The 26,069-nt window shown below is 44.5% G+C and overlaps 2 protein-coding genes across 3 annotated transcripts in view; both read right to left on the reverse strand.

The window, feature by feature from the left end:
* The window catches only part of CHN1 (chimerin 1), a 106,600-nt gene that overhangs the window by 18,487 nt on the left and 62,044 nt on the right, over positions 1–26,069 (reverse strand). For both annotated transcript variants that reach the window (XM_075429758.1, XM_075429759.1), the window contains exon 7: positions 13,015–13,092. In XM_075429758.1, the coding sequence (XP_075285873.1) occupies positions 13,015–13,092 (78 nt within the window). The remainder of the gene's footprint in view (positions 1–13,014; positions 13,093–26,069) is intronic.
* On the reverse strand, positions 3–11,634 carry LOC142362359 (uncharacterized). The gene is made up of 2 exons (XM_075429760.1): positions 10,500–11,634; positions 3–1,780 (listed from the first exon to the last, which is right to left on the reverse strand). The coding sequence occupies exon 2, from the start codon at positions 1,568–1,570 to the stop codon at positions 629–631; it is 942 nt and encodes a 313-aa protein (XP_075285875.1). The 5' UTR covers positions 1,571–1,780; positions 10,500–11,634; the 3' UTR covers positions 3–628.

Here is a 26,069-nt window from a genome sequence, read left to right on the forward strand (position 1 = left end):
AGACAGTAGCAGAAAGGAAAATTACAGAAAATGACCCAACATTTCACAGACATCAATATCAATGCATCCAAACAAGGCAGAATTCCTCTTCTTTGAAGGCACCACATGCAGTCGCTGGAAGCTTCCCTTTACCACTGCAGGAAAGGAAGAAACAAATGTAAGAAAGATTTAACTGTGAAGACTCTTGCAGACCCATGGGAAACAGGAGCTCTCCATCGCGAGCCATCCAGCGCAGCAGGTCCTGGTCTGGGGGGTCTCTCCCAGACCAAGTGGGGCAGAGGAGCAGTGGCAGGGCGCAGCGCTTCTCCCACCTCTCAGCATTCCTCTGTCTCGGCAAGATTTTAGCCACGAGGCGAGGCTTTTGCAGCCACCCTGCAAGAGTTCACCTCTCAATTTGAAATGTCTTCTGCCCTGCCCTCCTGTCCATAAGGTCCTGTGTGAAATGCAGGTGGGGCTGCAAGATTCTGCCTCTGGCGGAGGGAGTCCTGCCAGGTAAAAATACCAACGCTATACAGAAACGCCACAAACACACTTAGGGGCTTTACAGTTTAGAATTACTGTAAAAGGACATTATCTTCAGACATATTGAAAATCCAAATGAATCTAGTAAATGGAAACAGGAATCCACTCAACCTGTAAAAAAATTCAAAGCTAAGGAAATAAAAAAAAAAAACCAACACTGCTTCCAATCCCAGATCATACGCTTGCTACAAATCCTGCAGCTACCATTAGCTGTTTCTGATTTCATTCTGCTAAAGTTCCTGCTGTAGGAAACCACAGGCTGCTTTGCAGAGAAAATCATCACGTCCTTTGCCAGCGTAAAAGACTTCGAGGCTCTATACAGAACAGACAAGCTGACAAAAAAAATCAGTAACTGGTGATCATAGAGAAAGGAAATTTGCAGTGAAATGTAATAAAAACGCTTTAGGCTTAGGTCACTCGGTTCTCCAGAGTTCCTGTGTGTGTATGGAGCAGGCAGGAGCCTCACGGGCATGTGCTGCCTAGTTGGATCAGCATGGACCAGGAGAGGAGGAGCTGGCTGGGATGTGCGTGCCCAACACCCGCACAGCGCCCTGGCTACAGGCAGCAAAACGCGAAGCAACTCAACCAAGCGTCCCCTGCGCCACTGGCTTGTCCAGCAGCTGGATCCTGGGTGACACCTCAAACGAGGGACCACCACGAGCAGCACCCAGCAGCTCGCACCACGTGTCCGCGTCAGCTGCGGGAAGGCCCGTGGCCCACCCAGCAGCAGCGAGGCAGACGGCTGTGCCAGCCTGGAAAGCCACTCCTGAATTCGGCACGTGATCCACACGCGCACCCGCGCGAAGCTGAGCTTATTGTTGCCTCCGGCCCCACGCTGCTGAGCATCTCTGGGGGAAGCGCGATGGTGCGAAGCGTCCTGTTTGCCCAGCACTGGCACAGGCTTCACTCCCCCCACGCCGTGGTCCGCACCCACTCCCACACATCTGGGAAAGGTGCGACGGGCTCCAACAGCCCCCTTCTCCCCACAGCTCCAGCTGCCTGCTGCGAAGCAAATGATGACAAGGCCATCGGCAGCTGTAATCCCCATTTTCTCTTCTTTTCTCTCACCAGAAAGAGATTTTTCACACCTTCCTCTCCATTACCCACCTGCGCTGCCCACATCCTCTTGGCTTTCTTCCTCAGCCTTGTCTTTTTTTCTGGCTCTTTGGCAGCTTTCCCTTCCCAGAATATGCACATTCTAATATCCTCAAGAAAAATGCTGTTCTTTAATGCCTGCAGGACTAACAGAACTTTTTTTCTGCGGGGGAAAAGAAAGCTTCCTTTCAGTTACCATCTTTTTTTTTTTTTGGTCAAAGGAATATTCCTCCCAAAACACTTATTTAAAGTATTTGTCAAAATTTCTGTTGAAGAAAATTAAAAAAAAAAAAAAAGATAGTTCAAAAGTTTGAGCAAAACACGATCTTTTTTCAGAATCCTTCTCAGTTTTATAAGAGAATCCCACCCCTCCCAGTATTTCTAATTGTAAAGGAGGAGGAATTTTGTCTTGTTCCTTGAAATGCTGACATTTTAGCTTCTTTCCTTATGCAGAATAAAACAAATTCCAACACATTCGTATTTGTTGCTAAATAAAAAGAATGATACTATCCTGTGCACTTGCTCATTTCAATTCACCCAATTCACTGAACATGCCATTTGCTGAAATGTTTGTAACCCTTTCCTTGGATTGCAGAGTCCTATCCTGGCCTCTCCAGGGCCACCTCCAGTGCTGATACTCACCAAACCTCAGTGCCCAATCTCTAACTGGCTGTTGTTCAACAGTGAACATCCCTCCTTCTTGGCATCTTGCTCTCCACCATGGTCTGCATGTTTCCACCTGCTCCTGACTCTTCCTAGAAACCCTTCTGCAGGGTCTATCACATTCCAAATCTGCCACTCCAACCCTTTGCCACCCTTCATTATCATTTTTGTTAGTGTGATTCTTTTTTTGAATGAGCTCAGTTTCTCTTATAGCAATTATCCACCTAGATACAAAAAAAGTCACCTTTCTACTACAGCCAGTTCCCCTGACTTTATCCTGGCTCACCCCTCAGACAAGTGTACATGACTCATCAACTTACAAATGACAAGGACAAAACAGACTTTCCTCTTCCCTACCAACACCGCATGTATGGGTCACCCTTCACAAGATCAAGATTGATTCTGCCCTTCGGGATCATTGTCTCAGCATCATTAGCACCGTTTTCTTGTCCACGCATCCATGCTTCATGCAAATACTGAAGTGCCTTTCCATCTCATCAGTTAAGAAACTAACTTCTCTGTTGGAAGATTTATCCAGAGCCTGCTCAGTTTTATGCTGCCCCACCCAAATTACTCTTTCTGATCCAATATTCTGATTGAAAACTCAAATTAAAACCAGAGGGTAGGTTTTTCTACGTTCCATAGTGCTATGTCCTTTATGTGACGCGCAACAGGGAGGTTCTCTGGCAGTACTGACTAGAAGGCCCAAAGGCCACAACGTCCTTCCGTCCCTGGCGCACCCAACCCCACCGGATCTGCTCTGAAGCCTCTCTTGGGGTTTCTAAGCAGTGCTGTCCTTTGCCGGAGCTCAGTGGTGTCAGAGTGCTAATCTTCCCACTGCCACGGGGCGGAACTGGACATCTAACACTGCACGGGTCTGAATACGCATCACCTCTGGAAATGAAATCAGGCACAGTAAGTGATGCCAGAAAACAGCAAAAAAATTGGTCTTCTGAGGTCCCAACAGCCTCTAATCCTGCAGAGTGAGACCTGGCAGTACGCGGAAAAGAAACACATTTGCATCCCTTTGCTAGTGCAAGAGCCAGCACCTGCAAACAATACTGCATTTATTACTCGACACTGTTTAATATAGCATTCTGATTTTTATATTTAATTCCCCATTCTAAAAATCTGCCAAGCGACTTGCTTGTTTTCAAAACTAAAACATGCTTTCCAGAAAAATTTCTCAAAACACACCCAGCAGAATCCCAGAGATCCTGACTTAAATTACAAGGGGTTTCTCTCCCCTTATAAAAAGAGCATCTGCCATATGCACATTTTACTGTCTTATAAAATGTGAGAGAGCAGGATTGCCAACTGTGGCTTTGTATCTCCCAACCCTTCCATTTTCACTCCCGCCTCAAAAATCTTTTTCTCTCTCTCTCCATACGGCTTCAACTGCGAGTGATTTTTTTAAGGATGTAGAAAATGAGTAGAAGAAGATCAACTGGTTTTAATCTTCATTTATAAAATCCCAGGGGAAACATTTGATTTAAAAGAAAAATCTAGATAATTTTAAAGGAAAATACCTGCTTCAAAAACTACCTAAAATCCTACCACTAAGCTGTCCTGCAAGTCTGAGGTAAGCGGAGAGCCTCATGTCGGGCTTACACCTAGGCATTTCTATGCTGAACTCTCCTGCAACATCAGCAAGGTATAATAAACATTTAACTACTGTGATATTACGTAGGAGGACAGTTTTTTGTCTAGTCTTGAAAGACATTTTCTTATACAGAGGGAAAAACAGCTTAACTCTTGTGATTAATAACTGTGTTACTGAATTGCATTTATTTTTGTTTTGCATTTAATTAAAATATTTCTTAGAAAAAGAGACAAAGTCTTAGGAGAACCAAATAAGAAAATGGTCCGGTGGCTCTGACAACAGGTTATACCACAAGCTGTGAACTCCTCAACCAGATCTCCTCACATTATTTCTCAGGCTCTGTAAAGGTCACTATTGAAGTTAGTTACCCGCGTATCTCGTAACTCCACTTATTTTTCACGCTTTTGGTTTTTACTAGACAGTTGTTCAGCTAGCTCTGATTGCCGTCTGAAAACCAAGAATGAGCCAGCAGATAATTAGTACTCGTAACTGGGAGACTTACACTGTATCACTTGTCAAGGCAAGAAGGAACAGAATGAGGAAATATCAACAAAGTTCTGTGCAAACGTGATATCAAAGAACATGATGGATCAGCAGAGCTTTAACAAAGCTACTCCTGGGAAGAAAGTAAGTCTGGATCTGACAAACTATGGATATGCAAAATCAACACCAAACAGAGAGAACAGAAGTCTCTGTGACAGTGTACTAAAAAGCCTTCCCAGTTGTGAGGCTGCTGCCACGGTCTCTCTGAACGCCTGCTCCGTCAGGACCCCTGCTCCATACAGAGCAGCGTAGCTTCTTGCACGGCCCTCCACGCTGAACTGCTGGCGAGAATAATGGGGTTTGGAAAATCCAGGCACTACCATCTGTGTTGTGACGAAATACATCAACTTGAAAAAGGATGGACAAAACTGCTGCTGATCGAGCAGAGTCCTACGCTCTGGGTAGAAGACTTGTTGGTGCTTGAGGAGGAGGCCAAGCCGACTGGGGACTGAATAAACGGCTCACATCCAGCATTCGTACCGCCTGGTGCTCCAAAGGTACAGTGCTGCTGGCTACACTATCTTCCAAACAAACTCCCAAGGATGATGGGACACTGCTGATGAAGGCTGTCAGCTCAGTGGTCTTAGCTGATTTGCAATTCCATCAACTGAATTCTGCCTGCTAGGACTCTACCAAGCTTTTAATTGGATATGGGAGACATTGTAAGTCTCAATTAAAACGATGAACTCAGTCTGCATTATTAATGTCTGTCTTCCCTGTCACAGCTGATTTTATCAGGCACTGAGTGTACCCACGCTGGCACCCAACAAGCGTGCCCTTTTCATCCATCCCTGGTCCAGGCAGAGAGTGCCTGGATGTGAAGAGTAAAGCAGGGCTATCAGTGAGAAAGTCAATCGACTCCACTATCAGTTTGGGCAACACTTCAATTTAATCATTGCATACATTATGATGACCAGACAGTGCCTCTAAAACAAGGGTCTCAAGCACTCCTAATATTCCAGTACATGATATTCCTCCTGTGAGGCAAATATTGCTGCTGCTGAGTAATCCAAGAAGCGAAAAGACTGCCATGACAACCCACACAGCAGAGCCCTATCTGCAAGATAATCACTTTTGTGCACAGGTGGAACAGAAATGACAGTAACTGAGACCACTGGAACATACCTTCTCCTAAATGAGAGCCAACTTCGCCTAAAGCAGCTGCCACGCTAACGTGGGGAGCCAGCCTCGGACCACGCTGACGACTTTGTCCAGCAGCTTGAGAGGAGAGATGCTGGCTGAACGCTGTGTGGTTCAGAGCATGGAGTATAAATAGCATCGCTATCGCCAGCGGGTACACCGACACGAATGCTGAGCAGGCAAACCTTCCTCCAGGTCCTCACCCACTTGGAGCCAGGAGCGCTGTCGCATCTTGTTTACTTTCTGGTCTGCGCTGCTCATCAGCAGAGATGGAAACAACTAGAAATTGCGGTTAGGTTATGCTCTACGAGAGCCAAAGCAAAAAACTAGAGAGTAGCAGGTTGTTGGCTTTTTTTTGCTTGTAAATTCAATGAAAACGGCCATCTTTCTTTCAGGATGGAATAGCAGATTTTCATTAAATTCCTATCTAGAAACTGGAGCATTGTCCATTTTATTCCAGACCCAAGTTACTTGATACCTGTGTTCACACAAAAATTTCTGAAACTAGAGGTGAATAAAATCCTTAGAATTAAAATTGTATATATACACTTACTGTATATACTATATAAAACGATTTAAATATAATATATGTAATGATGTAAATAGACCACAAACCCCTAAGATTCCTAAAGAAACGCTTTTGCCATGATGCTAAGGCTAAGCTGGAGGTAAAGCTGTTGATGATGAGAGAGCAAGACACGCGCTACGTGCTCCTCGTGGCAAACGCCCAGTCCCCCCCCAGTGGAGCGCTTCCTAGCTTCACCACAGACAGGAGCTCGTCTGTTCTTGGGGCTGTCTGCATGGAAGACTCACAGGATCCACACCTGGGGAGTAATAAAACTACTGGTGTGGAAAGTTTTCTAGCTTCAACAAATTAAGGATTTAGAAAAAATGCCTTTTTTTTTTTTAAAAAACAGAGGCAAAGCTTGAATTCAGAGACTAGCACTAAGAAACCAGAAAGGGTTAAATAATATTGTGCTATTTGGAATCTGCTTTGGAAAATCCCCAGCTTTTTAAAATGAAAAGTAAAAAAAGTAAAAGTAACATTAATTAAATACCTTAGGAGACTAAAATCCATCAGTGCCTAAAAGCTTTTCTGGCTTGAACTGTCTTCTAATACGCTATGAGTTTCAACGTAGAGCTGATGAGAACTTCTCAGAAGTTTTGTGTAAGTTTTCCTCCAGTCTTGTTCTCTAGATATTTTCCCTGCCTTTGAACACTTTTTTCCCCTCAAGTACTAGGAGTCTAAAAGAAACATCAAATTTCCTGAGGTTTTCTTATCTGTGAGAACACGCAAAGGCTCTCCCTGGGGACTGTGCTAGAGGCACCCTGCTCTCTTTCTGAATATTCATTGGAGTGCAGCGACTCACTTAAAGATGTTTTGAAAATATGTTCAGCGCCAGGTCTGTACCTAATAAAAAACCCAGCATCCTCTTTTCAGCAGAGCTAGACCAATTTACCCCAAATCGGCATCTGCCCCAGTTTTCAGAAGATCAGAAATAGTAACGAGTTCATGTTAGAAGTCACAGGAAAATGGCTCTGCTTAATATAGTAGGAGTTTGTTATAGTTTCTGGTCTTTTCGCAGCATTTATTCTGCACTCTCCATCTCCCCATTTCCCAGGGTTTAGGCACAGCTTTGCTGAGCAGCTCTTGTTAGAATAATAAGATTTGGCATGGCAACCATTTGCTATGACTTTTTCCACTAGCAAAACACCTAGCACAGATGCAATTACAACAGTAAAATCTGGGCCAGGGCCAGGTTAGCTTATTTGTTTCAAAGTAGCAGTACAAATGTCACCGGCAGAGAAACTCTTGCTAAAATCAGCAGCTTTTCCATTAAAGTGATGCTTGAGTCTGCCTACACTGGCAAAGTCTTTCCAGTAGAGACTGGTCCTCACCTGAGCCTGAGCCTTCACTTTTTGTGGACGTTTAAGGCTATATTCTAGCCTCAGTTATTTCTGGAAAAGCACACTGTCTCTGCTCTGGAGCTCCCTGTTCAGCCTTTCAAATGGGTCACCCTCAGAGAGAAAGCCTGGATGTTGCTGCTGTTGAGGAGGGGGACGAGGAGTCTCAACACAGAAGACTCATCAACATCTCTGCTGACCTGGCTTAAGCAACCATGGCAAAAACATCTCTCCTCTCTGGAAGAAGTGTCAGCTTGAAAAGGAATTACGTTCTGACTGTTGACCAATTCACCAAGCAGCCTTGGAACTGTTATTTAGTTTAATTGACTGTGCCATCTCAGGCATTAGTAAGATAGTGACTAAGAAACAGCATGACAGTACCAAATACTGCACAGCAAGATAGCAAAAAATAGTCTTCTGCAGACGTATCTATTTTGTGAAGAACAAGAAAGAAATGAGAAAATATCCTAGGGAAAATGATGCATGGAAACACAGATTTCACCCCAGCTCTGACAGGCACGGACACCTTCTTGCTTCAGTGAAGCACCGCGGCACTAATCTAGGCAGAAGCGTGGTTTGACGCCTTGGACTATCGACAGTGATGAAACACCCGCAGCGTGCTCTGCTGGCTCAAGCCATCAGGAGCCAGAGGTGTTTGAAGGAATATCCATAACCAGCCAAGGGAGCTAAAAACTCCCCAGGGCCCATGAGTCACACAAGCTGGAGGGGAGTAAAGACCTTTAAGGTATTTTGTCCAGGCTTCATTTAAATTTGCCAAGTGAAGGGGAGGTTATTGCACTGACTAACAAGTTTCACGACCCAGGAGATTTCTTGCTGTTAATCTCAGATTTTCCCTTTCCTCTTCCTTTCAAGCTATCATCCCATAACTCCCAGCTAATGCTTCTCCTCCATGACTGCCCTCCTTGCTGTCAGCATTTTTCAAGCCCAGTTTTACTGCTTTCTCCAACCCCACAAACAGCGGGCAGAGGAGCGAGGGCAGTGCCCAACTCCAAAGCATGGCACCAGGCGGCAATGAGGTGCAGAAGATGTTCCGTGTCAGGTGGGGATGGACTCGGAGCAGAAAGCACCTTATTATGCGTATATATATTTTTTTAAACAGCAAAAAACTACAGGATGCAGAGGGGAGGTGGAGAGGGGAGGAGACAAAAAGAGGGAAAGTCCGGAGGACTGAGCACGGGGAATCCTGTGTGTTGAGTACCCTAACAAATCCTGCCTCACCAGAGAGATGAGATGGGGTAACCTTAAACCCAGCTGAGATTCCCCTGCTGTGCAAGTCCTTCGGCTGAAAGCCCACCTCACTCATCCCAACCCAGAGCTCCCCCAGTCCTCCTCTCAATGACCACCCTCGAACATTTCAATCCGTGTGGCACCTTGCCACAGGCCCCTTTTCTCCTCAGATTTGAGGCTCCTGCTGTTGCTCGAAGCTCCTCCTTCACCTGCCTGCCCAGGAGGTCCCCAGCAGCTTCTTCTCCTTAAAATTACTGAATGGATCAGTTATCAGCTAGGTAAGAAACTGTATTTTAATTCACAAGCTACCACAGTTGCTGCATTTTGGGGACAAGATAAGCAAATACGAGATTTATAAGGCACAGAAAAAAACATTGTTATTGATAGAGTCTGGCTGTAGAATAAATTTATGGGAACCATTAGGTATAAATCTACTCTGCCCACTTCTATTAAATTTACAGAACTTTCCCCTATGACAAAGCTTCTTTTTCTAAGAACATACCACCACTGGCTTCAGCTACGCTCCTTGTCAGCACTTCAAGGAGCACCCCACAGATCTGCCAGAGCTTTCAAATGGAAGATGTTATTGTCCTTCTACACTGGGTGGAAGAACGAACTTGATATCCATCACACACACACATGTCCATATAGATACATGTATACCAGAGAGCGTGGGGAGATTTCTTCCCCAAAGTGGGTAAGAAACTGAAAGGGAGGGAAAGCCTGAAAGAAGGTGGGGCTGAAACTGAGGATGGTGAAGTGATTGTCCTGATTTGGTCTGACGATTCACTTACAAGAGATCTCATTCAGTGTCCTGGATTTCAGAAAAGCAGAGTATAGGGAGTGAATGCAAAAGAAATCAAATATGCAAACAGACAGACCTAATCAAGTCACACTCAGTCCTAGCTCACCTTCAAATCCCATTATTCAATTAGAGCTAAATAAAATGCTGTGTCAAACAATGTAGATCTTTTAGCTGATATATCTGAATTAACACAAAACGAATCTTTTATATTAGATTTATAGAGAACACAGAAATATTAACTGAAAACTTTTTATAAATTAGAAAAAGCCCATATACGCTTAAAAAAAAATATTTTTAATACCTAGCTCTCATCCTGAGGAATGGGCATTAAGAACTCAGTCAGATCTGACAGTTATAAATCATCATCCCCTTCTTTACTTATGCAGATTAATTTAACAGAATTCAGCCACTCTGTATTTGCATTTGAGTTGTGCTCACGAGAGACCAGACCTACTCAGTCAGGAGAGTATTACAGAGCAGGAGGAGATCATCACTGTCCAGCTCTGTCCGCAGAGTTCCCCATCACGCTGGCTGGCCAGCCTGCTCACTTCAGGCAGGAGACAGCTCACACTCCAGGAGATTTAAGTGAGATTCAAACCTTTCAAAACCCAGCTGCGTCAGCCCTCCTAGCAGAAATCTCTTTACATCCTTCTTTCAAACAACACTTGGAGTAAAACATAGATTAACAGATTTATTCAGGAGAACTCTTGACGATTTAAGAGTCAAAAGCAGCTTTCGCGTACACCCCTTCCCTAGGCACCTACACCCCTGTGCGGACCATCACTACGCTGCTTCTCTGCCCCTGTGCTCCTCTACCTGAGCTTTGCTGCAGGCAACCAAATGTCAGAGGGTCCAAACCCCACCGTTGTCCCCTCCAACCCACCCCACCGGGACAGGAGGTGCAGGGCTAGAGGGAGAGCTGAGGTCTCCGAACCTGTGGCCAAGCCTCTTGGACACTTGCTAACCCCAGCCCACCTCTGGAGCGGCTGCTGCCGTCCTCTTCCCTCCTCCAAGACAACAACTCTAGCTGTCCTGCATTAATGATTCTCCACTTCTCCCTCTGCTGGGACGGCAGAGCACTTCCAGCACAGAAGCATTCCTGAGACCCCTTCGTTTCTGTGACTAGCGATGTGCCTGGTCAAAGAAGCAGCCGGGAACAGGTTAGGGGTCCATATCTGTTGCCTCGTGCCTGTATAATAAAGAGACGATTAGCCACAGAAGTACAAAGCAGCATGCATCCTCCTTTCTGCTGGAAGAGCCTCTGGGGACAACAGTCTCTGTCAGTTAGCTAAACTATATAAATTTATTTAATTTAGTTTTTTTTTTTCTTGTTTTGTTTCAAAAGTCTAGGCTCAAGACTCCGGGACTGACATTTCCTTCCTTCCCACATGGGTTTGCAGCTTGGCAGGCAACCTAGGAGACCTCTGCCGACATTTTAAATGATGACGTCTATACATGTGAGAAGAAAAATTTGACAAATGCAAGGAATGACACAGGAAAGAAGCACATGAGCTAACGATGGCCACTCATTTCAGGTCCATAGTGTAATAATTACGAAGGGCTTATCGTTATTTTTTAAAAAATGAGACAGCAGCCACAAGTAGGAGCTCGTAAATGCCAGCAGCATTCCTCCAGCAGGCAGGTCAGTTGCCACACACCCTTTAAAGGGTAAGGGGTTTGTTCTCTTCTACTTCTTCATAGCAAAAGCTATCTGTGTAAGGTGACTCCATTTCACTGACTTGAGAAACGAGTTACTTCTCAAGGTATGTTTTTCTGGCAACTGTATGTATAAAGGAACTACAGTACAACTATTATAAAGAAAACAATCTGTGTGGAAAGTTTGCGCTATAGCTATGACCTTGGATCAGACACACAGTTTGTTTCTGAAAAACTCACAGCTTGCAAACTTTCCAGAAACAGTTTCTGGAAGAAAAACAAATAAACCCAAAGGAATGAAAATCAGGTTGTTAGATTATTTTCAAAACATATGTATTTCAGGCTGCTAAAGGAAAGCAACTAAGGAATACAGATGTGCACAAAATTAAACACGTGTTATCCTACATACACTCTAGTACATGGAAAATTGCTATCTGTTGGCATCTGCAAGAATTATCTCCAAACTCCAAGGAACAAATTTAAGTTGCAAGACAGTTTAGATCTCTAGGACATCTCAGAAGCCTGTGAAAAAATGCTCCGCAGTTAACTGACAGCCAGCAGGATTATGTTATGCCCAGTGTTCCTATTAAACACTTTGTATAACATTTTGTACATGGCTTTCAAATTCATGCTTTATTGAAAAACTCGAGTCAAACAAAACATCCTCGTCATATAAAGTTTCCAATTCTAGTGATTATCCAAACTCAGAAGCCAGAAGGTGTTTTAAACAAAATCAGATGGACGATAGGCAAATATACATATGTGTATGCATGTGTACATTCACACATGCACATGCAAGTGACGGCAATCAAAACTGAAGAGCAGAGACAGTTAACAGATCCTTGTGTCATCAGACACTGGTAGTATATTAATGATCTCCCCTAGTCCTAAAATAAATAAAAGCAAAAGCTACACGGGTGAAAAACCCCCACACATTAAAGATAAAACCTAGGCTTCATGTACTATATATGAAGTTTGTACCATCATCTACAGGAATTCAGTATAACATCGATTCACTCAGACTTACAAATAAAGGCTGCCTATTATCCAAGGCATTTGACCACCAAAAGGTTAAATTACTAAATCCTTACTGGACACTCATTACAGATACAGACACAAAAAATGCCTATGTTGTATTGACATGTCTCTCTTACCAAAAAGCATCATATATTTAAAATAATCAGAACAACAATTAGAAGCTACATAGAAAACTACATTTTACTAAAACGCAAGGTGGTTGCTAATGCCAGCAGCCCCAACAGCCCCACGGTATAAGCCATGCTGCTTTCAGCACACTCAATTCATTGGCAGAGGAGAAAAGCCAGCAACTGAGGGAAACGCCGACCATCTGCTCAATCCAGATGCAGCAGAACATGCGTCTTACCTCCAAAGCTATTTACCAGCGACAAACTGAGATAAGATCAGTTTAATCCTCTAATCACAGATCTAAAAAGATTTTTCGGCATCATATCATCATAAGCAAAACTGAACTACATTTATTTGAACTGCAAGAAAACTTTGCCAGTTCTTCTCACCTTTAGCATCCCTCTTGGTGTAAAACAATTCTACATAAAAGACATAGCCTAGATACGGGAAATACGACTGAAACAAATACATGCAGACAGGCAGCCAACAACAAAGTCCTCGCTCTTCTGCTGACACGATCAAAAGATGTGTAATTGATTTAACCGGGAATGAGATTTAATTGAAGCATCTGAGCTCCCGGTAAGTCACAGCCCGCATATGTATTATTTCCTTGCAATCCCGGACCCATTTTAAAATAAAAACTATAGCCCCCGCGCCCTAAAAAGAAACGAGCAGCGTAATTTCTTACCTTGAAATTGTGAATCTTCTCGTATTTCGGAACATGCTCGCTTTCCTTCAGAGTCGCTCTCCTGACCAGCGACGTCAACTGCGAATAAGCAAAGAGTTTGAGCGGTTGCCAGATGGTCACGGAGGATTTCTGCGCGCCCAGCTTCACGCCCAGGGCTGCGATCAGCAGGTCGGGCTGGCGGCTCTCCCGCTTCGCGCCGGGCACCGCCGCCCTGCTCGCCCTCTGGCCCGGCCACGACTCTCTGGACGGCATGCTGGAAGGGGGACCGGCGCCCCGCACCGACCCGCGCCTATCACGCCCGGTCTGGCAGACCGAGCAGGACCATGGCGGGAAGCTCAGGCGCCGGGCAGGGCGGCGCGGCCGCGGCAGGGCACTCGTTCACCGCGCGGCTAAGGCAGCGAGGCGGGCCCCCCTCCGGCGCGGGGTTCGGGCCTGCCGGTGGGCGGCCGGCGGGCCGGGCCTGCGCGGCAGCCAGCGGCGGGGCGGCGCCGCCCGCGGCCGCTCCCTCCATCGGCGGCCGGCGGCGAGGACGCCCGCCCGTTCGCCCCGCCGCCCGCTCAGGGGGCGAAGCGGCCGCGCGGCGCGGCACCGCCCCCGGGGCGCCCGCAGCCAATGGGGCCGCGGCGAGGCGGGCGGCACCGCGCCCCCTGCCGGGCCGGCTGCGGGGGGCAGCGGCAGCGGGAAGGCTGGCGGCGAGGGGCCGGTGGCGGCCCGCTGCAAAATGGCGGCTCTTCCCCCTCGGGGTGAGGAGGTGTCTGGGCGCCCTCGGGTGCGCGCTGGGGCTCTCCCCAACCCCCCGACCGACACGGGCCGGGCACCGCTGATGCTCGTCACTCTTCCTTGGAAATTACACTTTTCAATGCCTTTTGTATAAAAAGAGGCTCGTCAAACTCACATCACGTATCAGCCTCGTCTGGTACTGACGTGAACCCGAATGCTACCCAAAAGTTCACCACCCCGCCCCTTCTGCCCAAGACCTGAACCCTGGGTTGCTGTGGTGCCTCTCATTAGGGGTTTACGAACATTAACAGAAAGTGAATGACACAGTCTCACGTCAGACCGAAGCCTGGGCCACGCACGGGACGACCTGGTCCTGGCTACCCCTCACACAAGCCGAAGGACACAGCGTTTCGCCCCGGCACCATCACAGCATCGGCACAGGACGCAGCAGAGCCAAAGGTAAGGGCTCCCAAGGGACCAGGGCAGCCCAGCCTGGAGACCCCCGCGAGGGTCCCTTCAGCGGCGCAGGGACACCACGACGGCCACCTAACCCCTGCCCTTCTTCTCATGCTCTTGAAGCACCTGCGAGCAGTCTTTGTGTCAGAGACTGCACAAATGGACCTCTGGTCTGACTCACGCCATGGGGCTGACCACCCTCCCGACGTCCCGGGCGTGAGGGGACCTCTCCTCGAGCACCGCCGGCCCGAGCAGCTAGCCAGAGCGCAGCCCTCCCCTCCCTCACCACGCGCTGCAGCACCACGGCCGCTCTGCCTTCTGCGGCAAAGGTATTTTTATCTCTCATGACTCAGTAACAACCAAAGACAGGCACGGTTTGTCGCAGTCTTCTGGGTGGAATCGGTGTGTGTTCTGCAGCTGGATCACAGCGTTACCACTCGGCTCTGTCCTGCCAGCGCAGCTGAGAGTAACGCTCACCGTGGGCCCTCCCCTGCTCCCTGGCACAGCCACCAGTACCTTCTCTACAGGTTTTAAAAATCGGCTGGCTTCCAGCGTAGCGTCAGGTTGCAGAGATTAAGGATCAAATATGTGCTTCACCAGCCACTAATCTGCAATGCAAGTTAATAGCTAATAATCGAAACACTGGCTATAGATTGTACAGGACGAGGCTGTCGGGCATTAGTGGCTCACACAGGGGCATCTGGCCCAGTTCCCAGCTTCAGTACAAACAGGAGGCTGGTTGATCCATCCGACTGAGAAATACTTTTCCAATGGCTACCTCAATCTGCCTGCCTTGCCTTTGAACGCTCATTTCTGCCACGGATGAATAAATGCACCTCTTGCATTTTTCCACACATCCTTCTAAGTGTCACACTCCATGGCAACAAGAAAAATGAGGTGAGGACTAAGAGATGGCTATAACTGACCGCCTCATCTATGTGAAGTGTGAGAACAGTAGGGACTCGGGGGAGGAGGAAGCAGGCAGGCTTTCGAGCTCATCCTCTCCTTTCTTTCTAGCTAAAGCCACTTCACAGTTTCGTTCCGAAGGACTATATCAGGTAAGAGTCCTTGCAGAACAAGGGGGACCTAAACCTGCCCCAGAGGCGTCATCATCCTCTCCAAACAGCTTTGAGTGACAACGGGTTCAGGAAGCAAATTGTGGAGTTCTGGAAACACAGTTTCGTTACACGCTTCCTTCGAAACCAAAATTCCTCTTTTTTTTTAAAGGGAAAAAACACATCACTAAAACTTCATATTAGGGAACAAACTCTTTGAAAATTGAATTTGTTGCAAATAAATAACCCAATGATTTTCAAAAGTACATTTCCTGTCAGAACCAACCCTTTTTAGTTTTTGTATAATCCCACTTAGGAAGCGAGATAAAGCATTTTGAATTTTCCTTTCAATCGCTGGTTGAGTGCATATTTGTTTTTTGACATACTTATTCCTTAATTGTCAGCTTCCTTTTTCCTAATTCTGAAAAACTGATTTATTTTCAATTGCACTTTAGAGTCACATTAGTAGAAACCGATCTCTGGATCCTGGAAAATTAAATCTTAAGAATGCCAATAAAAAGGTAAGCAAAACTACCCAACGGGGAAAGGTCCTATCTCATGGCTGTAATTAGGAAAACACGTTATAGTCTGGAAAGCAGTTATAAGATTATGAATTTTAATTCTAACATTACTTTGTGTTACAGTAATCTAACTCAGACTGCTTATTGGTTTTCCATACATCAGCTTCCCATTGTTCAGTGCAAAGCATTTTGCTGTTTACTAATATAGGAATACTGAGCTCACCTACACTCACAGCCCTTCACATGTGCTATATGCGCTATAGTTGTGCATACCAGAAACCTAGTTTGAAAGAAAGTTAAAGCCACAAAGCTAGCAAGTGAAAAATTATGAAAAATCAATATTTGTTATCTATTTCTTACATATATTTCCCCAACATAAAGCAGTGTTGTAACTAAAATTCATAAAAGTGCTTTCAGATTACATAATTCTGTAACGCGTACGCCCATTCTTCTGCCATTGCCTAAGTTTGGGAGCTTGGAATTGCAAGCTAGTGCTCTTCTTAACACTGCCCTCTTCCTTTCTTTTGAAAACAAAAATGAAGAATCAAATCTGTTGTACACACCTCCCTGACCACAGTTTGGGTCATCGGGCAGGTCTAGATCTTTAGCTTACCAGTAGGTGAGATAATAAAGTAAGAGAGAGTGAGCCAGGTCCCCAGGTAGCCCTTATCGCTGCAGAGATGACCCACCATCCCTGAGAGCAAACAAATGAAGTCACGGACCTGGGGGTTCAGCTCAAACCCTGCAGGATGCTGCTCTCTCCCAACGCGCTTTCCTGCTCCAGGGGCTCTGTGCTGTCTCTGTTCCCAGCCCGCAAGCCTGCAGGTCCTGCTCTTCTTCTCACATCCTTGGCTGGCTCTTGATCCAATGCCTGCTCTCCAACTTGCCCTGTCTGAACTCTCCCTTAATGGGGACAATTATCAGATACTGTCTGCTACAGACTGGATGAGGGAGAGGCAGAAATCAGGAGGAAAGCTTTCTCCCTTTGACTTTTCTAAGTAACGTCTGGATTTTATTTTTTTATTGTTTGTGACAGACAGTTGCAGTCATTGCATGTGTAGGGAGCAATATGCCGTGCAGACACCAGGAGGAAGGAAACTGCAGGGCTGTATTTTTAAAATTTAATTTAAGGATGTGATTTCACAGGATTGAGGTGATCTGAAAATGGAATGACTGGAAGTAATAGCCGAGCAACCTCCCACTAGAGCACGCAACCAGAGCAGCCTCTCAGTCATGTACATTTTAGTGAATTAAACAAGCACTAAAACACCAAACCCAGCAACACAACAACCTTTAAACCAAGACATCTGTTTAGAGGTTCTACATTGTACATACCGACTAAAGAAAAAATAAAAAAAAGACTGTAACCTGCTATTTCCAATGTTCTCACTCGTTCTAAAACCTCAACCATAAGACTGGTTCAGCCTAGGTCCTACTGGGACTCCGCTTCCCTTACTTGCCCCTGGAGCAGTCCTTCAGGGTGCGGGAGAAACAGCTGTTTTCTAGAGCACTATTTGCTCTCAGCGTTAGCTGGATAATGTATGCGCGTTTTCTGGCACTAATCTCACAATCAGTAAGTCTTATTATGAAGACTCCACTGAATTGATTTTAAAGACATCCGTGGCTTGCAGTAAATTCCAATTAGTCACTCTCTGAAAGACACATTGTGTAAGTTTAATCCAGTCACACAATTCAGTCAACATGGGACAAATTACCTTGCTTAAAAGGCAAATCAATGCATTTCCCATTTGTTGAGTAATAAACCAAAATCATTTCAGGGGGAAAAAACAAAAAAAAACAAACCAGAAAATTCAAGAGTTAGGTTAAGCTCACAAGTCCTAAAATGCCCAGCTTAGACTTGATCAGACCTCCTGAAGTCCACGTGCATTTCCAATACGATGTAGTGTTCAGTTTCATGATCACCTGGCTCCTCTCTCACACACAGTATCGTGTTTTCTTCAGTCTCGGGAATGCGCTGCAGGCTTTTCATTCTCATATGGTATTTTCATGTTGTTATGACTAAACATGCCTTTATTGTTTCAGACTACATATATAATACGATCCTTTCCCTCTAAGGAATGTATTTTAATAATAATAATAACCAGCAGTTATATTGCACACATTTTTTAAAAAATCAAAAATGATGGCCTATTGTACATATCTCAAGAAACAAGATATTTGGGTTGCTATGCAGTTAGCTGCTGTATATTTTGTTGTGTTCTGTTTCACTGTAGAGCTAACTTAGCCAAATGTATATGCTCAGAAAATCCTTCCTTGCCTAAACACTTTATAAGAGTATTTTATGGGCTCAGTACACTCTTTTCAAAAGCTAATCAGTCAGATTGTGAAACTGAGCCCAATCTCCTCAATGCAGTTCTTGGTGGAGGCTTGTTCCATGCTAAATATAATTTTCCCAGTCATATCTTTCACAGAATTGTTCCAAGGGGGGAAGGGGAGCCCAAAATTTTAGTTTTTTTTAAAAATCAGTGATAAGGTATTTTAATTTTCTTCACTTGTAGCCGCGCTGATGCCAAACATAGCCTCTGCCCAGAGATATGTGGTGTGAGCAGAGGGCAGGAATGCTATTCAAAGAAAAGTTCAGCCTGCAAGTTGCCATTTCAGGAGCTGGATGGGAAGGACATCATGCAGTCTCAGCCACCAGGGTAAGACTTCTGCTACTGCCATTCCAACACAGCCACATTGACCTGGCACATGGACAGCATCAGGCTCACACAATGCTCAAAGCATACAGGGATCCTCAGCCAACACACAACCCTGCTTTGAGTCCCCAGCTACCCACAGGGGAGTTGGGGTTTAACACATAGTTGAATGATGGAAACTTACTGCTGAGAAAACTTCTGTTTTCTATAACCAAATTTTCCAAATGGACTGGCTTCCAATTAAATCAGACCCCCTCCCCCCTGAAATACTTATTGCAAAATCTACAGAAATGGCTATTTATATTTTTGAATTTTTATTTCTGATAAAAGCGTATGTGATTTCCACAGCAGGTAATAAAGATTTTTATATCTAGAATTTAAAAAGAAGTTTTTTTAAAAAATGTTTTAATTAAAACCTTAATTAAACAAACTCAGCCAAAGTGTTGGCTTGGTTTAAAGTATGATTGTTAAATTTAAAAAAATAAATAATCTAAACTAAAGTTTAAGTTATGGAAAAATGTTGCCCAATATTGCTGCTAGAAATTACTGCATAAAAAGTGAGTTAATCTGGTACTGTACTGTGCAATACAATCAGAGTGTATTAGCATTATTTGGGAAGATTTTATGTTCGCACTGATGTGCTTACCAGAAATACCGTGAAGCACCCTTGTTTTTGTAACAAGGGACCATACTCATAAAAAAGCAGAGAGATCTTAGGGGAAGCCAACAGAAAAGTCTTTTTTTCTGTAGCTTTAGCCCTGTAACCTACTGGTCACTGAAGCCGATTCGGATCTAGGTCAGCTGTCAGATTTGCTCCTGGCAGTTACCAGTATGGGCCTTTGGAAATGACAAGTCGAAACTGCACACTGGCAAAAAGCATCCACTGTGACGATTCCTCTCTTTCAATAACTGACAAGACAAAAACAATTAACATTTGCTGTTCTGGATAGTGGCAGAAAAGCAAGGCGCTTTTCAGTGGCAAACACCACATTTCTTTTCTTAGTGAGGGGGCTATTTTGGATCTAGCCATGGCAAAATAAAATAAAAATCTCACAGTACCTGCAGTAAGAAGTTCTGCTTTTGTTCTGGCTCTGGAGGACTTTGGTAACATCAAGTGACTTAGCTTTTAGAGAGGTCAGCAGCTGGCCCGCTGTGTGCACTGCAGGAGGGGAGCCAATGCGGTGGATTTCCTCTGCACTCCATAGGTACAAATACCACTGCAGGGCTGCATGTGGGCACGTGAGAACACGCACAGGCAGGGACGTGGATGTTGCAGTCAGTAATGGTGCTATGCTGGGTTTTACAAGCAATAGCTACGACTTCATTTATGCTGTATGAATAATCACATCCTTCCTCACAGGGTCGTGCTCTGGGCAAAATGGTGCAGTCCCGTCCCCTTCCCGGGGCTCCTGCCTTGTCCTGGCTCAGTCCTGAGCCGGCTCAAGCCACAGGGCTTTATCTTCCCTACAGACATCAATGCAGGACGTCCCCACCGGCCCGGCTGCCTCCGTTAAAAGTAACAAACTGTTCCAGCCTTTCCCTTAAACTCAGAGGCTACGAACCAGTATGCTTGCAAGGGGCACGATATGACTGCATGACAAAAGCAGAGCTGCTACCAAGCTGTGTGACACTGAGGCAGGGTATGCCAATCAAACACCATGATAAAAGCTACCCAGAAAGCTAAGAAACGAGCTCTTTTCACTCCTAACTCCAACTGCGTTGAGGAAAGCAGTTCCTCATGACCATGCGTTCAAGCTGAGGCACGAGTCTCACAATTCTCTCCTTGGCTTTACAGCAGCTCGTTACCACAACCTCTTTTGTTCCTCCCAAGCTGCCTTAAAAGGGTGCCAACCCCAGCCAAACTTGGGAGGTACAGAAGGGGACCAGGAGCTGGCAGAGCACAGAAGGTACCACCTCCCTGCCTCAGAGGACTGGCAGCATCGCTGCTCCCCAGGCAAAGCATGCAAGACAGTTCATGAGCAAGCAGAGAAGCACCACAAAACACCAGAATGTGTCTCCAGTAACCCTTCAGATGAAGCCTGTCCTCTACAGCTTTGCTCTCAGTCCTTTCCATCCACCCTTCCATCCTTCATGGCTTTGGTTTTGGTCCATCCTGTCTTCCTCTCCTCTTGCCAGGAGCCTAAGGCCATAGAGGTGGTAAGCTACGCAGGGAGTTACAGCATCTGCCTCTGCCAGGTATTCCTCTGCTGGGGAAAGGCGGGAGGAGAGAGACTGGGAGGACTACTCACATAGTTTAAGTCAACCATTACACCATTACACATTGCTAAATCAGGGCTAGAGAGGTCTGTCTTGAAGCTCTGAGACCTGTGGGAAGAGGAGTCGATGGAGCAATGAGGTCTGCTGAAGGGAGCAACCCTTGCGCTGGCTAGAAACACGCAGAGGCTGCTCCTCAGCAGCTGCTCCACCCTGCTCCCATTTAGCCAGCATTTTATGTTTCAGCTAACAGCATTGCATCTTCTTCCTTTCCCTGGTCTGCAGCGTGTCTGCGTGCTGGCCTGCAGGGAGCTGTGCTGCTGTGACCAAGACACAGCGGGCGTTCATTGCAGCAAGGGCTTGTTCCAGCAAAAGCCTCTTGACTTGTGACAAGTCAAGGCAGACTTTCTTCCAAAAAGACCTTAAAAGTCATTTAGAAATGCCACAAGACAATGTGCTCTATAGGAGTGGTAACAGCCAAAATGTAATGCATATTGTCAGCTGCGTGAATGCTACTCTTTCGACAAATGGTCTTTGTTACTAATATACCACATCTAAGTATCATACGAGAAAAGAGGCTGCTAGAGTAATCTTCTGAAACTACTAGGGACCGGTGATAGTGTATTTCTCATCTGACCCATACTGTTTTACAGATTTCCTCAAATAAAAGGAAAAAGAAAACAAAATTAATTTAAAAAAAAACCCAAACCAGAAGGCACATCAAAAAGCTTAACCATACCCTATGATGAGGAACCTTACTTGTCTCCTAGCAAGGAAATGTTGATAGTGGCCAAACTTTATGAAATAAGTAATTCACAACACTTCCTTTATGATATCCATTGAAGAATCACATTGATAAAAGCAGTTTTTACAATAAACCTCTCTATCTTTTTGTAACTGAAAAAGCATACACTTAGGGATAATGAAAATCATGTAATCCACAAGGTCTTTCTATCATTATATTTATTAGGTTTCTTCATTTATCCCTCATGGAATGGGAGCTTTGGCTACTGATATAACATGGGCAAGCGGTATGGAAATTTCTTTTTATGTCTCATTAATATTTTCTTACCTGATGTATAATATTCATTTCACATTAGTCTTGTCTGACAGTTCAACGTGTCTAATATTAGCCTTTTTTGTTCTACACAGTAATTCAATTTAAAGTAATTCAATGTATGTTATAATTGAAAACTGCAGCTCATTAATTTCTAAACACTCTTTGTATTTCAGACTACACCTGCTCCTTTGGCATATCCTCTGTTTTGAATCCATCCACTTCTTCCTGAATAAGCTATGTTGCTATGATACATGTGCTGTCACAGTTTCTTTCTGCAACATTCTTTCAGTTCATAATCATACTTATTTAGCATAAATAAGACTAAGAGTGCAAAGTCTCCTAATTCTTCCTTAATTATCACTTAATGCAACCCCATGAATCAAGGTGAAAACAATTTTTAACCTGAAGGAATTCTAGAGCTGTGACATGGACACGCAACATTGTTGCAGACGTTAGAATGGTGAAAACCTGCCTATGGACCACCTCCCTGCAGAAAAATTACAAACTGGGGTAAGCCCCAGTGTCCATCAGCACTCCTTGCAGATCCCGATTACCAGTCTTCTAGGTGCATGTGTGTCCATGGGGACAGCTGCACCAGTGCTGTGGGTCAAGCTCTACATTCATTTTCTATGATGCAATTATGCAGACTCAGAAAAGGAGGTAGGCTGATCATCTTTCCAGTAAGTCTGTCATGTAGGCTCTCACTATCCTTGCATAAACCTCTATTTAAATCAGGACTGATCTGACACCTGCAATGAATGAAACCAGAGTGGAACTGGCAGTGGAATTACACTCTGCTCCCAAAGTCAAATTATCAGTTATTATCAAATTATCAGTTTATTGCCACCCAGGAAATCTTCTAATCTCAGATCACATTCTCAGAAAACGCTCGTTTCACATCCTGTTGACCAGCATTCCAATTTTCTCATTTCTCCTTTTCCACATATGGTTCATCTTTCCTATTTATTCCCTCTTAGTTTCCTAATTAACATTTTAAAATGCCTCTCTCATGAACATTTTCATATAAGGGCAGGAAGCATCCCACTTCCCTAGAGGAAGCTATAACTGTTAAAAATTCTTACCTGACACAGGCACTCAAAAAACCATTGTCTCAAATGGTCAAAGCCAGCATCTCTGAAACAAACTTCAATAATATCTTGATTTGAAAACTGAATCATTTTGAATAATTCAAAATGGGGCTGACAATGCAACTCCCCATCATAAATTTGGGCCACGCAGATTATTCACGTTTTGGGGGTGAGGCAGGCATTGGCACGTGGACAGGTTATACAACTTCTGTCACACAGAAGGGACTTCGGGGTTTTTTTTGTTTGTTTTTCTCCCGGCTAGTCTGTGGTTTATTGCAACATAATGTTTAATTGATACCTATTTTCAATTGAAATACACTAGTCCTAGGTCCCAATCAGTAACTCAAGAGATCGGACATTTGGGATTTCAGACGTGTATGATCTTTCGACAGAAGCTCTTATTTTGAGTATAGGGCACATTGAAGCTAAAAGACTAAGTCTGGGGTATAGTTCCATTTCTTAAATTCATTGGCAATGAACAAAATTATTGGCAATGAACAAAATGTTTATCCAGCACAACAGCATTCTTCATACTCACTCACGATTTCCATCTCATCTTACAGGGCAGTTTTTTATTTCTACTGCCACCACCAACTAGCACTTCAAGTGACACTGCTCTTCAGCTTTCTAACACTGAGGTGGTTTGAATTTTCAGCAACAAAAATAGCCCAAGAGAATTAACCCATCAGGCCGCTAAAAACAATTACCCAGGAAGCTCTCAGCATTTTCAGCCTGCTGCACAGCCAGCCTGCCTCGCGAGCTCCAGCGTATGACAAAGGTGACTGGCGGCTTGCAGGCACCAGGCTGCAGAGCAAGGGCTTGGAGGCTGGAGTGAAGGAGCAGCTGTCACCTAAGAGACTGAGCACGTCAAATTCTGTGAAAGCTAACAACACGCAATACTTTTTGCAATTTTTGTGCATTTGTATTAACCACATCGTTACTCTAATCATCAGCCAATTCACAGAAATGCCTGAATGCAAATGTAATTCACTTTCATCTTCATCTTGGTAAATGCTTGAAGACATTTCCAGCAGTATAAAATAATCAGAAATCTTCAACCAATGAACTATTTGACACATGATATCAGGCATAGAGCTTTTAAAATATGTCACGATTACATAAAAAATGGAAATTGGGAATACAGCCTTTCATATTTTCACAGTATTCCTCCACTCTTCTCCCTGGAAAAGTTGCTCGCCTCTAAGTGCTACTAATCTAATTCACAAATTGGAAATTGTAAAAAAATTTACTAAATCACATACACATATGACTAAGGTTTAATAGAGGACACTATACTTTGTAATACTAGCTCTAATGTTCGTTAGGCAAACTATTTCATAGAATCATAGACTCATAAAATCATTAAGATTGGAAAAGACCTCTAAGATCATCAAGTCCAATCGTCGACCTAACACCACCATGCCTGCTAAACCATGTCCCGAAGTGCCACATCTACACGTTTTCTGAACACCTCCAGGGATGGTGACTCCACCACTTCCCTGGGCAGCCTGTTCCAGTGCCTGACCACTCTTTTCAGTAAAGAAATTTTTCCTAATACCCAATCCAAACCTCCCCTGATGCAACTTGAGGCCATTTCCCCTTGTCCTATTGCCTGTTACTTGGGAGAAGAGACCAACACCCACCTCACTACAACCTCCTTTCAGGTAGTTGTAGAGAGTGGTAAGGTCTCCCTTCAGCCTTCTCTTCTCCAGACTGAACAACCCCTGTTCCCTCAGCCGTTCCTCATAGGACTTGTTCTCTAGACCCTTTACCAGCCTTGTTGCTCCTCTCTGGACACGCTCCAGCACCTTTCAAACTGATTTAGCTCTAACCAAATGCAATAATAATGCCCACTAAAATGCAATATAGTCTAAATGTATCATAACATGAACTTCACTATTAGAAACACATCACCCTGTAGTTACCCTGGAAGTTGTATGGATGTGAGGAATATCGATACTAATATTGATACTAACCCTAATTAAGATGAGGAGGATTAGAGCAACTACTGCTCATCAACTGAGAATCAGATTTTTCAGCGTGATAATTCTTACTTTGCTTAAACATTATCATTGTAGGAACAGTGAATGCCAGAAGCAACACTGTTTCTAACTGCTGATGCCATGCAGAAAATAGGTTAAATATGGAAAAGTTTAATGTTTTAAAAGTTAATGATCAAAGGAAGACTTTGCAAAACTGTCAAGAGTTGCTGTCTTCGCTGATGATGAGTGTGACAGGTTTGAAGTAATAAGAGCAAGCAGTTTATTGAGCTTAGTAACAAACCTGCTCTCCTTACTTTGTTCAAATTCAGAGAAGAAAAACATCCAGCTAGAGACTAAAACTAAGCACGAGAAGTTTTATCTGAAAATATCTTTTTTTCTTGTGAAAGATTAAAAGGAAAGCAACAAGGACTAGAACAGATCAGCTTCTGCGGCATTAACCACAGGACGAATGGTTGTTCTTTTTTTCTTTCACAGTCTAATACTTCATTTAGGCACTTCTAACCACTTCTTTTTCTGCTACCACTTTTAAAACAAGCATTTCACACTTCATGGGTCTTAAGAGGTTGGAACCCCTTATGGGCAGTTATCAGTGGAGCAGATGTGCCTGCCTATCAGGGGATTCTCTAACTGAACGGGGGGCAACACACCAGACCGCCACAGCCCCATGTCCTTTCCATCTTGTACGGAAGCCAAATGACACGTGTTTGTACTTGTAAGTACGTAAACAGTGACCAATGTAAAATGCTTTCACCCCTCCCATCTAAATAGTTCCTTCCTGCCCCCGCAAACAGTAGGGAGATAATGACAGAGGTCAGTCAGTGGAGAAACTCCTTGGTAGTCAGACTTGGCACAGGTTTACACAGGCTACATAGAGTTGCAGAGGGTATAAAACGCAAGATGTCGGGTATTAGTTCACAACCAAGGTGCTGCCAGCCCCACCTCCCGCAACCCCGGCTTCTCCTTGGGCCTCTCATGTTGAACCAGTCACCAGACCTGACTCTGCCTAGTTTATGAGATTAGACACAACCGTAGCCCAAGGTGATTATCACCAGCTATACCGTGTCACGTTATAAAGTCCAAGTAAGGTAAGAAACTTGTAAATAACAAAATTATCCTTTTATAGGGTTCTTAATTCAGCAGTCCGGTCTGTTTCCTGTAGAAGTGATTAGTAATAGAAAATAATTAGGAGATGCCAGATGGGAGGAGGAGTTAAAAAAAAAAAGACCCAAAACTCACACAGCTAAGGAAGGAGAACAACAAATGAGGAAGCTGCCAGTT

This window comes from Opisthocomus hoazin, chromosome 9 (genome assembly GCF_030867145.1).
Source record: "Opisthocomus hoazin isolate bOpiHoa1 chromosome 9, bOpiHoa1.hap1, whole genome shotgun sequence".
NCBI lineage: Eukaryota > Metazoa > Chordata > Aves > Opisthocomiformes > Opisthocomidae > Opisthocomus > Opisthocomus hoazin.

What these genes read in the sequence shown, in the direction of transcription:
- LOC142362359 (XM_075429760.1), bottom strand. Translation starts at nt 1,570, where the DNA reads ATGGGGATTACAGCTGCCGATGGCCTTGTCATCATTTGCTTCGCAGCA.